The sequence below is a fragment of the Stegastes partitus genome, unplaced genomic scaffold (genome assembly GCF_000690725.1).
Source record: "Stegastes partitus isolate 25-593 unplaced genomic scaffold, Stegastes_partitus-1.0.2 Scaffold404, whole genome shotgun sequence".
In the NCBI taxonomy this organism is placed as follows: Eukaryota; Metazoa; Chordata; class Actinopteri; family Pomacentridae; genus Stegastes; species Stegastes partitus.
In genome coordinates this window covers 439156-455293 of record NW_007578135.1, presented here as the reverse complement: position 1 = coordinate 455293, position 16138 = coordinate 439156, and the positions used below count along the sequence as shown (strand labels likewise).

At 41.9% G+C, this 16138-nt stretch overlaps 1 protein-coding gene across 2 annotated transcripts in view; it reads right to left on the bottom strand.

Moving 5' to 3' along the window:
• The window catches only part of edil3a (EGF-like repeats and discoidin I-like domains 3a), a 104063-nt gene extending 93448 nt beyond the window's left edge, over positions 1-10615 (bottom strand). For both annotated transcript variants that reach the window (XM_008285498.1, XM_008285499.1), the window contains exon 1: positions 10238-10615. In XM_008285498.1, coding sequence (XP_008283720.1) covers positions 10238-10301 — 64 coding nt within the window. In that variant the 5' untranslated portion in view covers positions 10302-10615. The remainder of the gene's footprint in view (positions 1-10237) is intronic.
• Between the last annotated feature and the right edge of the window lie 5523 nt (positions 10616-16138).

Sequence of the window (16138 nt, the reverse complement as noted above, 5' to 3'; positions counted from 1 at the left end):
AACACGTTCCAAACCTGTTAACTTGAGGCTTACTTGTTTGAATGGGAAACACATGGGTCATATTATCACCCACTATAACTATAAGCAGACAACAAACACTTGCACCACATTTCACTGTCCGACTGCATAGCAGGTCTTTCACATGGTGAAATTGCTTATTTGGTTAAGGTCATCCAGGCAATTTAAAGTGTGAAAAATGCTACAGTGAGGCTGCGTGTGATGTTGCTCCACAACACTAAATGCATGTCAGAAGAACATGAAGAAGTAGTTACAAAATATCTTCTGATACTCGCTCCCCTTATGCTTCACACCCGCTGGCCTAAGCTGTGCATTGTGCGTACTGAAAAGGGCAGGCCTTGACAAATTGAATTTTTTCATCCTGCTTACCACTTGGTCAGTGAATTTCATGTAGCAGGCGCTACTTACTCAAAGGGCCTCGGCGTCGAGCGAGAAAAAAGGCTCCGCGTACAGTAGCTTCACGAATGATGATGCGCAGTCAAGAGTGATTACCGAACCTCGCGCGCACCTTTGAAACGAACAACCGAACGGCATCAGACGCAAACAGCCGAGCGTGCACCTGTAAAATAAGCAGATGCTCTACAATTAAACGCGCCGGTCCAATACACAGCGCAGGCAAAAAAAAAAACCTATCCAACGGTTTTATTCAACAACATCAAACCGAATCTCCGCCCAGCTGCAGCAGCCACCTAAGAACCCGGGTTTGATGTGTTATAATTATAACTTCTGGAGTTGGTGAGCGAGAGGGAAGACAGCAGGAGAGAGGGCGAGAGAACCCACAAAGATTCCACTTCAATGCGCCGAACCTGGTTAAAAATACACTCCATGATTTCAACTTTTGAACTTCTTTAGCTGCTAATTTAACTTGTCAGGCTCTTCACTTGTTTTAACAGCAGATACAGAACACCATTTGCAAGCGTCGTGTTCGCTGCGTAGCGGCTACATCTGCAATAGAGCGCACCTAGCGAAGACAACTGAGGCAGGTTAGAAAGATCACACTAATAAATATTTCATGCACCTCAAACAGTGGTGAATAATACAGAGACCAAACTGCTGAAAGACCTGGTTTAGAAGCAAAACAGAAGCAGTCAGACGATGTTCGGCGCCGTGAATGATGTCAGTGGAATTAGGTTGACGGTGTAACATGGAGACAAAACTAAATGGAGGAAACAACTTGAGTCTTTCACATAAGAGGTCAATAAGCTCACAGATAAAGCTTAGACTGTCCCTTTCCAAGTATAGATTTCTCCACTTCCCTCTTATCTTCTCTCTTGAAATAGGAATAGCAGGAAGCGTGACAGAACCAGCTCCTACGCCGTACAGTGATCGACACATCCGCCACACCGCAGGTATTCACGCAACATCCTTGACAACATGTTTAAAAGAGTGACACACAATAACTGTGATAATCAGAATTAATTGTGTAATAATTCTTAGCTGAGAACGGCTCCAGGCTCCCGCCGTTCGGAGGCAGACAGGCGGATTGGGAAGCGGTGGATACCAAATGTTAGGATTAGCGGCAAGATGTGATGACTTTATGAACACAGGCTGGTTTCTATTCAGTTCCATTCAATTCAAAGTGTCTGTCACACACCCAGAGTGTCTGTATCTCATCACCATTGTGTTTGCATTTCCTCGTGGGCTTTGCTGTCCACAGAGAAACCTATCAGGAAGTACACAAACCCATCTGTTTGTAGTAGTGTTAAACTGCTGATAAATGCGTGCCAGGAGACATCATTATCTTTGAATATAGTAATATTATATCATCTTATTTCATGATAAACCCTGTTTTGTTTTGTTGGTTTTTTTGTCAGACAGTGACAAAGCCTGCACAAGGAGCGACAGCAACAATCATCTTGCCCTTGGTTTATTACCGAGTTAAAGTCAAAAGAGGCTTTATTGAAGAAAAATGCAAACTGAATGCTGTCTATTGCTAAACTGTGCTGCTTCCCACTCGCATTATTCTGAATTCAATTTCTTCCCTCGCTACTTCCTGCTCTTTGTTACTCGCTGTCTTTCAGTGAGTAAGGGCTGCCTTGCAAGCATATTGAGGAACTTTGTTGTACACCAACCAATTTATTGGAGCTTCAGCTGACCTATATTGCCCCCTCACCCCTAAAGAAAGGGAAAAAAGCATCATCAATATCTCACCTATATCTGACAATTACCAAAATGGCGCAACTTGTTGCAGCCCTTGCCCTTTTCTATAAGCGACAATGGACTGTGATTACACAGCGGGGGAAATGATTCTTTTTCAGTTTTCTAATGGGCCTTACTTTGAAGTTTGAAGGTGAGTGGTTTCTGTTCATTGAACTTCACATTAAAGGGGATTTTCATACTGGCTCTCAGCCCTCTCTCTCTCTCTCTGTGTCTGGTGCTACACACCCCAAGGGTAATCTAAAACATCTGGACTGAAGATATTGCACTTTAAAAAAAATTGCACTTCTCTACACAATGGACAGAAGATAGTTTATGCCATTACTTCAAACACCCCTTCTGAAAAGTACTTGGAAACAGTCCAGGGAAGTTTGTTCGTATTTGAGGTGAAGCAAAGGCGTGCAGTTGAAATGTGGCATATGCAGACTGATAATATCAAAGAAAAATCAAGAAGATGTTTTACCTTTTCTTTGAACACATACTCTCTCTTGCTCTCAATCAATCACTCACCCAACACCCCCTCGTTGGCGTTCAGCACAATTTAGTGTAAACGCCGGCTGGCTGACATGATAAATAAAGCGATGTTGTTTTGTGTTTTGGCAAATGAGTGAAGTATGGATGCACATCCACATTGTGCAAAAGAGCCAGAATTGCTGCCTAGACTTTGTGTGATGACATTTCTGGGTTACCTCTCTGAGCTTCGAGCACAGAAACCCACACATCTATGCACGGACACACACACACACACACTGAAAAACATACAGCACACTCTGTACAGGTACTGATACACTCATGAATGAGTTAAAATACTGTAAAGCCCAGAGTACAGGTGTTTGTAACATGAAACAGACAAATTCATAAATAAAGCCTGTTTGTTCTACACATAACTGGAATGAGAGAAATGGCAACAGAAAGGATAGAGAATAGTAAAAGATGGATTAAAGTTAGAGCCTTGCATGTCAAACAGTGATTATATTTTCTTTAATTTAGATAAACATTTATCTCTTTTTTTCAGCTTGTGTGGCATCATAACCGCACATCAATGCAAGAGAAGAAATAAGTTAACGATTCAAGTCGCCTTTTCAACCTTGGTGTGTAGACGGTTTTTGAGATTGAGGTTCATGATTTAACTATGTCTTTGAAGAGGAATGAGCAGCCCACATCTGCTTAGGGCTTGTTGGAAGTAAGAACTTAAGCCACCTGCACCCATCTGATCTTAAATAAGTAGATTGAGCTTATTGAAAATGCAGCGCTGTTCCAGAACCCAATGGAGGGACTTTAACAGACCAAAGCAAAGCTCATTGCTTTAACTCCTCAATCTTATTTTGACTAAGGCGGGCTTAACTTCAGTCTGCAAAAGCTAAAGCACGCTTGTCCAATAAATGCAAGCATAAATGTTGCGAGCTTTTGGATTTATTTGAAAAATGACTCATGAACTTGCCTCCCATTACAGAATTAACTGCAACCCTGGATGCCCTGAGCACACCTGACAACCCTATAAAACTAAAGGCATTGTTGGGAAACAGTTTTCAAAAGATTGAAAAATTATAAGCACTCAGTCAAACACTAGAAAAGACTTTATATCCTCACAGAGAGCAGCGAGAAAAATGTGTCAGGAGCTGCCTTTTTGTGTAAACATCAAACATTCACAGGTCTGTGCATCATTCATCCGGCCGTGTTCAAGCTTTACACTCCTGCAAATTACATTTCAGTTTTTAACCTCACAGTCCTAAAGCTTTGGTCTCCTACGAAAACTTGAACAAGCTGAAAGTGCTCACACCTCCTCAGACTCACAGGCTGCTGCAGTTCTGCACCTAATCCAAAATAATTTATTCTTCTTATTGATCTGCGGTGGAGAGGTGGACTCTTTCACTCATGGCCAACACTGATAATGAATGGCTGATGCTGGTGTGACACCTCTCTGACAAATCGGGTGGGTCCAGGGCGCTCGGCGGCCGCGCCCACTACAGTATGAAGACTGTGTTTGGCTCGCGTAGAAAGGCTGCTGTACTCTGATGCTTGACAGAGAGCTTTGCATTCCTGTTTCTTCACACGTAAACATGTACAAGATGTCTAGCGATACCGTGACAGGCTCACGGTGCATCTGCAGAGGCAGGTGTTTAAAAAAAACAAAAGACTTTAAAAGGCAGATATGCAGACAGATAGATGGAGATATAGGATTATTTTGAGGATAAACAAGGGAACAGTTTGAGTGAAGCAGCACACAATTTCCCCTCTTTTCTCTCTTACACAGACATTTTTAAAACATCAAACTGTTTTACTGAATCCCAAAAGGAGTAGCTAGACTCCTGCAAAGTAATTAAACTGCTGAAGAAAGAAAGTGATGACATTTGTGGTTGTACGTTTCAGTTACAAAAGAAGCACAAGGGGAAGACGAGCCTTAAGAGTGAGGCCAATGCAAAATTCCTTTTTTCTTTTTTTTTTATATTTCTTACTTGTAAGATTAAGAAGTCTAGTCTTACATTGGTTGAGATTTTTAAAATGTACACTACGACTGATGATGCCAGACTGCTGCGTGGTGAAATCCACCCTCGTCCTTTGATTTCAGCTAAAAAAAATATCCAGCTGAAATCAAAGAATTGCAACTTTTTTTATTATTATTATTATTGTTATTATTATTATTATGATTTTTACTTGTAATTAGTGACAGAAACTCATCCTGACTCTAAAATCTGTTGGAGGTGACCAAATCAGAGCTAAAAATCAGCATTTAATCGTAAATATTCGCCGTCTGGTTTTAAATCAGAACTTTTTTGAATGAAGTTTGGTTTGATGAAGGTTCATGAAAGCGCTGAAACTAAAGATTATTTTCATTGTTGATTTTTTTTAAAACGTATAAAAATGCCAGAAAATAGTGAAAACGTGGTGTTGTAGTGTTTCCTCAAATGTCTTGTTTGTCCATTGAAATCACAGTAATCAACACTGACCACCTCAAATGTTCATTTTAAAAATTTTACCACAACATTCACTGTAACCTAATACGATTACTTCAGCGAGCACTGTGACGGTATCCCACTGTTGACACTTTAACTGAACACACACCCATGTTTGTGTTTGTTTGTGAACTCTCTGAGTCTAATGAGTATTTACTGTAGCCTCTGCATTAAGCTCTTAACACACACTGCGACGAATGTACATAATTACATAACGAAATTTAAAAAAAGTATAATTTAGACAATCATTTCAGCCATATTCCCCAGGTGCTGACAGAAGCACGCAGTGTGTGAGTAAATAAAAATGTGTTGCTAGTCTTCCGCGCGGCACATACTGCCATCAGTTGCGAAACAGCGTCATGATTAACTTTGACTTTCCAGCATCGAGACGAATTCCAAAGAATGTGGTTTGTTGCCAAGAGACAGGCTGATCAAAAGTTGATTTCGATACCACGTTAAAGTCAGTTTAACCACTGATTCAACACCTTCAGGAATTCTGCTCTAGATATGCATTCAAACAGCTTATCTGGAGAAGTGTTTATGGACAGTAGGTGGTGAATATCTTGTGTTGGCCAGTGCAAAAAAAGTCTCCATTGGAGGAGTTAGATGCTGATTTTGAATAAATATATGAAGAGTTCATTGGCAAGAACAGATAATTCCATTGTTGTAGATGCAGAAAACTTATTTTGTTGTTGTTTGCTCCAGATAATATCAATCAAACTGAAGTAGAGTGGATTTGACTCAGCAGAAGTGACAAAAATAGATGGATAACTAGATGAATAAATAACTAGATAAATAGATAACTTAATTTTGATTGATATTGTCTCAGGTAGATGATGGAAAAATGGGTTTTCTTAAGGTTTGTGAGTTATCTGTTCATCATCTCTTCATATAAACAATAAACAAGTGTAACTTTAAATAGGGGCTTGAGCGTGTTTTCTGATGTTGTGTTAGTTATTAAACCGTTATCTGACAGGTTATCTACAATGACAATTATACATTATATGTCATATTCTACTGTATGTCAATAAAATCTAATTACTCTAACATGTACCTGCTGCACGCAACACATTCAAATAAACAGTTCCAACAACCACTTAAGACCAAATCTAGTATAAAAATAGACCATCTACTTCAGACTAAATGTGATATGTGAACCTCAGCAAATACTTCCTAATAACTGACCTGTCCAGTGGCTGCAGTACAAGCATTTGAAGGCATCATGTAGCTGCATTATCTGCTATTTTAGCCACACACACACACACTCTGCAGGCCTGCTGGTGCTTCCAAAAGTTGAGTCATTTATCGTGACCCAGTGGGATTACTTAAAACCAGCATGTGGTCTTATGAATACTCCAACTATGAAAGGACAGGCTGCTGCATGTTCTTTAGCTGAGAAGCTGACATAGACTCAACATGAACTGCCACCGCAAACGAAACGTTAAGATAATCTTTCGACTGTTTTTAGGGGGCCTCTCTCTGCCTTTATTTCTTCCTGGCACAGTCACCGGCAGAATTTTTGACAGCGGCATTAATAGAACGCTAAGAAAATCGGTGCTTAAGCCGGCCGTCATAATGTTACACGCTGCCTCTTTTGCGAACGACGGACCTTTAACATGTCTGGGAAAACGGAGAATCAATGTTTCCAGAGTTTTGTGAATAGAAACGGCAGACATTGATTTGAGGATTAGAAGGAAAAACAGGCGGCGTCTTGTGTGAACAGAGGCTATTTTTACTGATGTTCAGTCTCTTTGTTTGTCTTTTGTGTGAGTTGAAGCACTGGCTCCTTTTCACTCTCTCATATGCACAGCTGATCATTTTGATGTCACCTTGAGAATCTAGAACTGGGCCTAAAACCACCACCAAGCACATCACCACCACCTCCTCTAGTGTTTTATTTGAGTAAGACACTTAGGACCGGTCACATGATTACTCAATTACAGAGGGAGGAAACCGGGTACAAAGACACAGCAAAACAACACTGACACACTCATTTCGTTTCTGTCTGAAAGCTTACAAGGGCCTGTGTAGGCTCAAACAACTTATTTTACCACTGTGCTGCCGTCCTCATCTCAGGGCTTTATTAAAGTTCTTTGGTAAGTGCCTCCTCCGCTTGTGTCCTCGCAACCTCTATAACTGTCCCTCTAGTGCCCTCCCAATAAGTCAAGCATGAAATGTAGGCAGGACGACAGAGGCCCGACTACAGCAGAGACAAATAGCACTGTATCCGTTGGCTTGTCGGCGAAGGAGACAAATGAATTCTCCTTTACATATTACAGGGGATTAAGGCACATCTGCACTGACAACGAATACAGCAATTAAATTCCACCAATACAATAAAAGATAGCCTTGTACGCCGCTACCTCACCGATTCCTATATTCTAATATTCCATAATGCGTTTCTTTATGCGCGGGCTGTCGTCCAATGAGCTGCCTTCGGTTATCACGACTGCCGATCTGACAGAGGTCTGACCTCCCTCCGCTGATTGAAGACTGTGCCATTTAAAACCAGAGTGAAGGGCACTGTAGAGGTAGGTCACAAGTCATTGTTATTAAAAGTCACCCGTACGTCAACCATAACCTTCGGTGGCAAGCAAATGTAATGAGCTTTCAGCTGAATCGCTAGCATCTTCCATTAACATCCATTCAGCTGTTTGCAAACAAAAGCTCTTTGTTTCTTTCAGCATCGGGGTGACCAGAAAACCTTCGAATAACTTAAAAACAAGTTAAGGACATCCAAGTGATTACCTCCAGCCTGTCTCCAAAAGAAAGAAAGTGAAGCAAAAATGGTTATACAAAGTTACAGTCATTTAATATTTCCATCTACCTCCTTTCCATTCAGGTCTATCATTAATCCAAATGTACCAGACATCATTCCTACTAGCAAGGTCAGTTCCTCCCCTTAAGTTTGAGCCTCGCAAACCTACAGACTGTGAGCGCGATGAGCAACTTATCCAGCCAATCTAGCTCCACAAACATTCCAGAAATGAAGTTGATAGTGTTTGACAAAGTTCCTCAACTGTGTCACGCGAGCGGAATCTTTGAGCGAAATGAGCCGCAAACCCAAAATATTACAACTAATCATGATTCGCCAATAGCAGACAATCACACTGCCACTCCAGATGGCTGTCCATTTGCCTAAAAGGCTCTAATTGTGCAGCCATTATAACAAGACTGAGACTGAAATTAAGATGCATAAAATTCATTAAAACTGACTCTCTAAACAAGCACAAAAGCATCTTACATTTCCATACAGAGGGCCCACGGGGTGCAGTCATGTGCTTTGTCCGGGCGGACAGGCGGGGATCCCAAACAATGTGTGAGAGTCAGCGCCAGTAACCAATGAGAGGAAGTGATGTATTGCACGCTGACTTGGAACAATGCGGTCTGTTTTACCTGAAGGCGAATGTTTCGAGCTCATCAATTTGCTTCAGTGGACGGAGGCACCCTGTGACACCCTCAATAGTGTTTGTTAGCAGCTATCTCTGAAGACACATGCTGCCTTTGAGCATTGACAAAAGCTAAGTAGAATGCCTCTTCAGTAGAAAGAAAAATCAGAGATCACATTATATTATTTCTGTCTCGTTCTCTGTGACGGGGAGTTTGACTGGTGGTTTGAAGCCCTGTCAGTCTGACTTTAGGATGTTTTGGACCACTGTGGCTACAAGGGTGTTCAAATGCACAGCAAAATATTCTCAACACCCTCCATCCACCTCCATCTCCTCCTTAAGCCACCTCCTCACTGTGGATGAACTTACAGCTGTTCTCTGTTTAGAAAACAGATGGAGCACAATTCCCTAACAATATCACAAATTTAACTGGGATATGATTAATTGCAGGTCTAGTTCGCCGTGTATTTTTAACTCGCTGAGCCTCGAAACAAGTCGACCCACGGCAGCGCGTCTCCCTGCCTTTCCTCGGCATTCATTATTCCAGCCTACCAGGGAGTATTATGTCTTGTAACGGCTGACTCGGAGTTGACACTGCGAGGCTTAGGGAGCCTTAGAAACTCTGCTTGAGGCACACTCCTGGTGCAGAGACTGAGGTCTGTCTGACATGTGTGACTCCTGAGGCAAGCATGTTGCTAAATGAACAGAGACGGGGAAGGATGGCATGACCCACTTCCATAAGGGCTACACCGTTTTCTTTACGGAAAATCCCACAGGTACTGTTCTGCACTGCTCGTGGAAAAAAATATGTGGCAGACAAAAGCTTAAACATTCCTATCAGCAGAGAACTGGTGAGGACAAGGAGGGGAGGATGTGAAATGATTTGAATGCTGATCCAGGAGTCAGGTTGATCTAAAAGATTTCAGCCATCTCTTCTCTACATGAGGCATTTTTTTTGACAGGCTATATATACATCACACTTGGAACACCTAATTGACCTTCTTGTGATGTCATCTGAATCAATAATGGCACAGCAACTAACACAGGAGGCTCTTTATCTCCTCTAAATGATAACATCTGGGTCTGTCTATAGCCCACGTGAAAGGAAATCTTACCCTTTTTTCCCAGTTTCTTAAAGACAGAAAAGTGACATCCTCTATGTATAAATCGACGAGGGCTATACCTTGACCCTCTGCCTTATGTTATCCTATGGAGGAATCACAGAGGAGCGAGGCAAGCAGCTGAAGATGATCACTGCGAGGGCAGAAATACTGGAGCAGTGCACATTTTTACCTTAATTGTGCGCGCTTAATGCGCGGACAGATTTGGCCCGTCATCAAAGAGAAATTACGCACGGATTAAAAAACATTTCATCATCTGTTTGGATCGACTCAAACAAGTGTCCTTTGTACACAAGTAAACCAATTAACTAACGAGTCGTGCAAACACTGCAAGCGGTTGTTCTGTGCTGCCAAAGCGTGCTGACAGGCTGCTCGCATTCCGCAAACAATACAGAATCACCGTAGACGCGCATTACATTTTGTTCCACGATTCATGTGGGATTCCCCCCATTTGGAATAACCTTTAAATACGACATATAAAGACTCCCAATCGCTCTTGGTGGTTCTGTGGTACTCCCACGCTAAGGAGCTGGTCGTGTAAAAAAAAAAAAAAAATGTTATGACAGCCATAATGACAGCCTGTCACTTTTCCACTCACCTTTCGCATGCTGTGGGACAGCGGCGCTTAGACACAGCGCGATGGAAAGGAGCAGCGGTCCCATCCTCTCACAATAATCAGGTCTGACTTCCAAGGTTATGGAGATGTGGTTAAAAAAATAAATAAAAAAAAATCACTCGGCAATAGCCAAAAGTTCTCCGGGCTTCGCTCTCGCTGGGCTGCAGGAAAGAATCGCCCTGGGAGCTGTTGCTGTGTCCTGTCAGGTAAAGTCCTCCTCTGCGATGAAGTGGGCAGAGAGACACACACTCGCCACCTGGATGATTTTTTTTGGTGTCGTGCAGGAAACAAGTGAAGTGAGCCTGCCGGGTACTCCTCTGCTGCTGCGTTCCCGCTGCTACCGCAGTGGTGCGATGTAGTGGAGAGAGCGACGTGTGCGCTCAATGCGCCCGGACAACTGCTGTCAAGCTCCCCACAGTCACAACACTCATCACTTCCGATGCGCGTTTACAAAAATAAAAAAATACCCTCGAGGCTCACTTTTCATTTAAAATATGCTCTATTTGATGTCTAGCGGTAGAAGCAAAGCTGCATATGTGTACTGCTACGTTTTATTTTCCAATATTGTTTCACACTGTATGGACTGAAGCGCTGTTATAAGGTTTGGAGGCTGATGCAAAACGGTGCTTTTTATAAAACAGTATTTATTAATCTAAATGGCAGTCAGTAATTGTGTCATTTTTTTTGTCAGAGAAAGACAAAAAAACAAAAAACAACGCCAAGTGTTTGCTTTGAAGGAACAGTCACCACCTTCCGGTTACGCAGCGCAACTTTACGCAGCCTGCGGGGCAGTCCGTTTGGCTGGTCGGAGGATGTGCGCTTCACGGTCGGTCACAGCAAACCGACTGGGGCGCTGTCTCGTTGGTGGAGACAACTCTTCCTGCTCCCTCCTCCTCCCTCCCTCCCTCCTTTCCTCCTCCTCCTCCTCCTCCCTCTTCCTCAGCAGCACTTTCAAAACGCCTGCCGGGTTGGGACTTTAAATTGTGTATAATCAGTCTCTTCAGCATTTCCCCAACCTCTTCTTTCACTCCCACTGGCTCCGTTTTCAAGCCTCAGGAAGTTGGATGCTCATTGATGAGTTTAGCTGTTTCGAGTAGCTCTTCTCTGGAAAGCCTCGTTGGGTTTTAAAGTGCAGATCTGGCACAAGCATCCCCACCTGACGGATTAAATTAGAAGATCATGTGTTGTCAATGGGAAACTGACACAGTTTAATGTGTTGCTTAGCAATAAACAATAATCATACATGTATTTCTTTGAGTTGTTGCCTTTTTCTGAGCAACCTATGTACAGACTAGCTGATTCTAACAATGACTAGTCTTTGTGTTTTTATTGTGATTTCTTTTTCTAGGATGAGGCCAGAGTGGTTTCATGTAACGGAAACACAGTGGAATAGCTCACAGGTATGTTGACAGGTTACCACAGGGGGAGCGTGTACGTATTTTTTTTTGTTATAGCCCCATGAATGACAATGTTTTCCAGTTAAAAAGGCATTTCATCCAAAAAGCTAAAACATGCTCTGATCATCTTAAAGGGACATCAACCTTAATGTCCAACTTAAGATTTCATTTACGTTCAGTGGCTCAGACATGGGGCCAGAACGCTCAGGGAACAGTTTGGCATCCAAAATGGAATTTGGTATTAAAAGCATAAACTGTAATTGAAATATTTGTATTAAAACCAATTGTTTTGGTGTTGAAGAAACAACTAGGTGGTGAAAAACTTCCACTGAGAAATAAAATACTGATATTACAAATTATTGCATTTCCTTTCAACCCCTTTTTTTAGTATTTTAAAGTGATTTTCAGCGTCAGTTTTAAGATTCTCCTCCATGTCTGTGTTTTCCCCATTTATTATACTTTGTAAACCCTCAACAATCATGTTCGATAGTGAAAACAAGACAGAAGAGATTTTTCCCTGTGCTCAAAATGTTAAAATGTTGGTTTAAAAAAAAAAATCTCTGCTTGCAAGGACATGCAATCAATTTATAATCAATCTGTAGCATTTAGTGTCCACCAATAATTGATTGTTGCATTGTTTATCTGGGACAGGAGACGTCTTGTTGAATTTTTAAAAAATAACTAAATTATTTGTCAGTGAAAAACTTCAGCTGAGAAATAAAATATTGATATTACAAATTATTGCATTTCATTTCAACTCTTTTTTTTGTATTTTAAAATGCTTTTCAGTGTCATTTGTCAAATTTCTCCCTCGTGTTTGTGTTTTACAGGTTTTTTTGTGTGTCACTGTTTTGGTGTGGAGGGGAGGGGTTTAAGGAGGAGGGGCAATCCGTGTGTGATTTACATCTCATTTGCATACCAATGACCTAGTGTCCTCCTTCTGAACCTGCTGTCTGGAGACTGCAATGAGTGACATGAGCTTTATTTCGCAAACTACAATATTATGCACCACTGTGCTATTCTGCTTTCCATTGTGGAAAGATGTCTGCCTCCACAGAAACTGCCACCCAGGCAACTTCACCAGCTGCTGCTACAGAGTCGGAGTGTGAGAATATGAGCCATGCAACAGTATTGTAACCACAAACGATGCATAATTTTATCATTAAATTACAATTACGCGATTGTCAATGCTATTAATTGGATGAAACACAATAACTATGAGGCTTATAGTAATACAGGGTCTCAGACTGCATATGCAACCACTTTTAAGTTAGAATTTCACATTGTACGAGTGCATAATGACCATTACATCGATCTGGATCCCCCTCCAGCCTGTGATAGCTATTGTAGCTGGAGATAGTACATTTTCTTTTTCACTGATTCAGGCGTCAGATGTGTGAAACAATCCATTTCGCTGTTCCTGTGTTCAAATGATGGAACAATCAATAGCTGATTATTTTAAAAATCAAAATGAGGAAATAGAGGAAGCTGGCGGAGTTGGAGAGCTCTCAGCTCAGATACTTCTTGTGACGAAGAGTGCAGGTGCAGGCAGAGAGGTTTCTTTGGTGAAGAAGGAAAAGCGGCCCACTACATTCATTTCCGATGGCTAACACAGTTCGAGGGCTGCTAAATGAAATGAATATTAACAGAAATCACAATCTTGGCTCCCCTCAATTAAATGAACCTGATCAACTGCGTTTAAAATGCGCATAATTGTGTAGTTTGTGAAATGAAGCACATGTCAGTCATGTCAGGCTCTGATGGCAGGTTTGGAAGGAGCACTAGGTCCTTAGCATGTAAATTACATGTAAATCATTCACTCCTTACCCCTCCTCTACACAGCCAGTGACATGAAGTTGAAGTCGGTGTAAAATATAAGAAATAAAAATCACTGTAAAAAAAAGAGAGAGAGAGAGAGACAGATGAAGAAAAAAAATCTGAATAGTGTCATTAAAAAGCACATCAAATCACTACTAGTACTACTACTAATAATAATAAGAATAATAAGAACAAGAATAATAGAAAAATAAATACTAATCATTTCTAAGATCTGTGTTTTATTTCTCAGTGAAACTTTTTTCAGTGCCAAATATTTTTTCAATGCCAAAACAACTTGTACAAATATTTCAATTCAATTATTTCCCTTTTTCACTTCAGGTTTTCTTATCAATGCCAAATGTTTGTTTTCATTGCAAAACTGCAACACTGTCAATATTGGCTCCATTTTCAAACACCAGTGGACCATCCATTCATCCATCCGTCCATCCATTATCTATGCATCGCTTAATCCTCATTAGGGTCACTGGGGGGCTGGAGTCTATCCCAGCCGACTTAGGGTGAAGACAGGGGACACCCTGGACAGGTCACCAGTCTATCACAGGGCTACACTTAGAGACAGACAACCAAGCACACTCACATTCACACCTACGGACAATTTAGAATCACCAATTAACCTCAACATGTTTTTGGACCTTGTGGGAGGAAGCCGGAGAACCCGGAGAGAACCCACGCTGCACGGGGAGAACATGGAGACTCCACGCAGAAAGATCCCGGATGTCCTCAACGGGACGTGAACTGGTGACCTTCTAGCTGCGTGGCGGCGGTGCTAACCACCTTTTTAGCAATCTGATTAGATTTGATGTATCACGGTTGTGTTAAAATAATCACCTTTGCACTTTTGCATATTCAAACTTTATGTATCCATGTTATGCCCCGGCCTAGGGGAACCTGGGGCATAGCATGGATGTTGCTCCACACTAGTCTCTCCACCTCGAAGAAGGCCAGCCACAACAACAGGTCAGGTAACAAAAAGATGAGCAGTTTCTTTATTTTTGTCAATCAAGGAGGGGAAGACAGACCAAAACAACAAACAAAACTTATTCTATCAGAACCCTGACTATCAAAAGAAAAAGCAAATAAAAGACAACAACCTTACCTATCTAATAACAAAGAAACAGGAGAAAACAGGTACAAAATAAAAGGGCCTCTCCCTCCTACTCTGCTCTCCAACTAAGAGTTTACAAAGGGTCCCTATAGGGATCTGTTCTTCAAACAATTCTACTGCGTCTCTCGAGGTGCAGTGGCACAGGTCTGCTGGCTTCTTCGAGGTGGGTGAGGCTGGAGGTGAGGAGACAGGATCACAGCTGGCGGGCTGCTCAAATACCGGGTTGGCCCGCCCTCCGACCAATGGTGTGGCTGGGAATCGGCGCAGCAGCAGGTGATCCAGCCAACCCGGGGACACCACCTGCTCCCAATTCACTCGTTCCACCACACACACACTGGGGACAGACAAGCAGCAAAAAACACAAGACACAGATGACCCGCACAGGGTCATAACATCCAATGAAACTTTTTCTTGTCTTTTTTTTAAAAACATATTTTCCCATTTATTATACTTTATAAACCCGTAAAGTTGATGGTGAAAACAAGACAGAAGAGGTTTTCTCCTGTGCTCAAGATGTTAAAATGTTGGTTAAAAAAAAACTTTCTCCACTTGCAAGGACATGCAATCAATTTCTAATCAATCTGTAACATCTACTGTCCACCAATAACTGACTGTTTGGAGGAATGTATTGTTTTTCTGGGACACGAGGCGTCTTGTTGAATTTGTGAACACTTATCTCGACACTTTTAGTAAGAATTTTCCACAGCTGAAAAAAAAAAAAAAAAGAAAGGGGGCAAGACTCAGACTTTAAGCTGATGTCATCATCCAACATCCCATAATTATCAGTCTGACCTTGAGGTGTTTCCGAGCTCCTCGTCATGAATCATGGAAGATATCAAGTGTCTTATGGTTTAATGTAGATAGAGACCTATAACTGTATGCACTTGGTCAAGACTAATAAATCACCGGCAGCGGCCACAGTAAAGTCTGCTATCATGTTAATGAGACGCTGCCCTCTGTTCCTACCATCACAGCACCTCCCATTGTTCCAGCTGCTCACATCCTGTCTACGCAGGACAGGATTCTCACTGGAAAAAAGTATCATCCCCGAAGAAGATTATTTAGAAACAAACTGAGACGTCTTAACACAACTTACGAGCCAGCTGATGACGCTAATCCTGCACATAAAGACATCAATAAAAGTTCTTTTACTGACTTTTTGTTTGTAGTTGGATTAAAACAAACTATTTCAATGAGATAATACTTTTTTTTTTTTTTATGATCTGACTAACAAATGTGCATTTAGCGATCATAAAACAGACACAAAGCACCTCATTAGTTTCCTACATGCCAGAGGGAGCGAGACAAACAATTGAGCAGCAGAGGAGATGATCAGAGGATTGGCCACTGGCGCCGAGGCTCTCTGGTAAATCTGTACACTAAGTACAGGCCCCCTGACCTCCTCTCCCGGTCCGCGCTGCCAGCCTACACACACCGAACGCAGCGGCTACGACTGTATTCTTGCAAATCCTCCGCGTTACCACTTCGCCACGGCCGGGTCCTCCCTCCAACTCCACTCTTTCCCTCGCCTCTTTTTGCCCT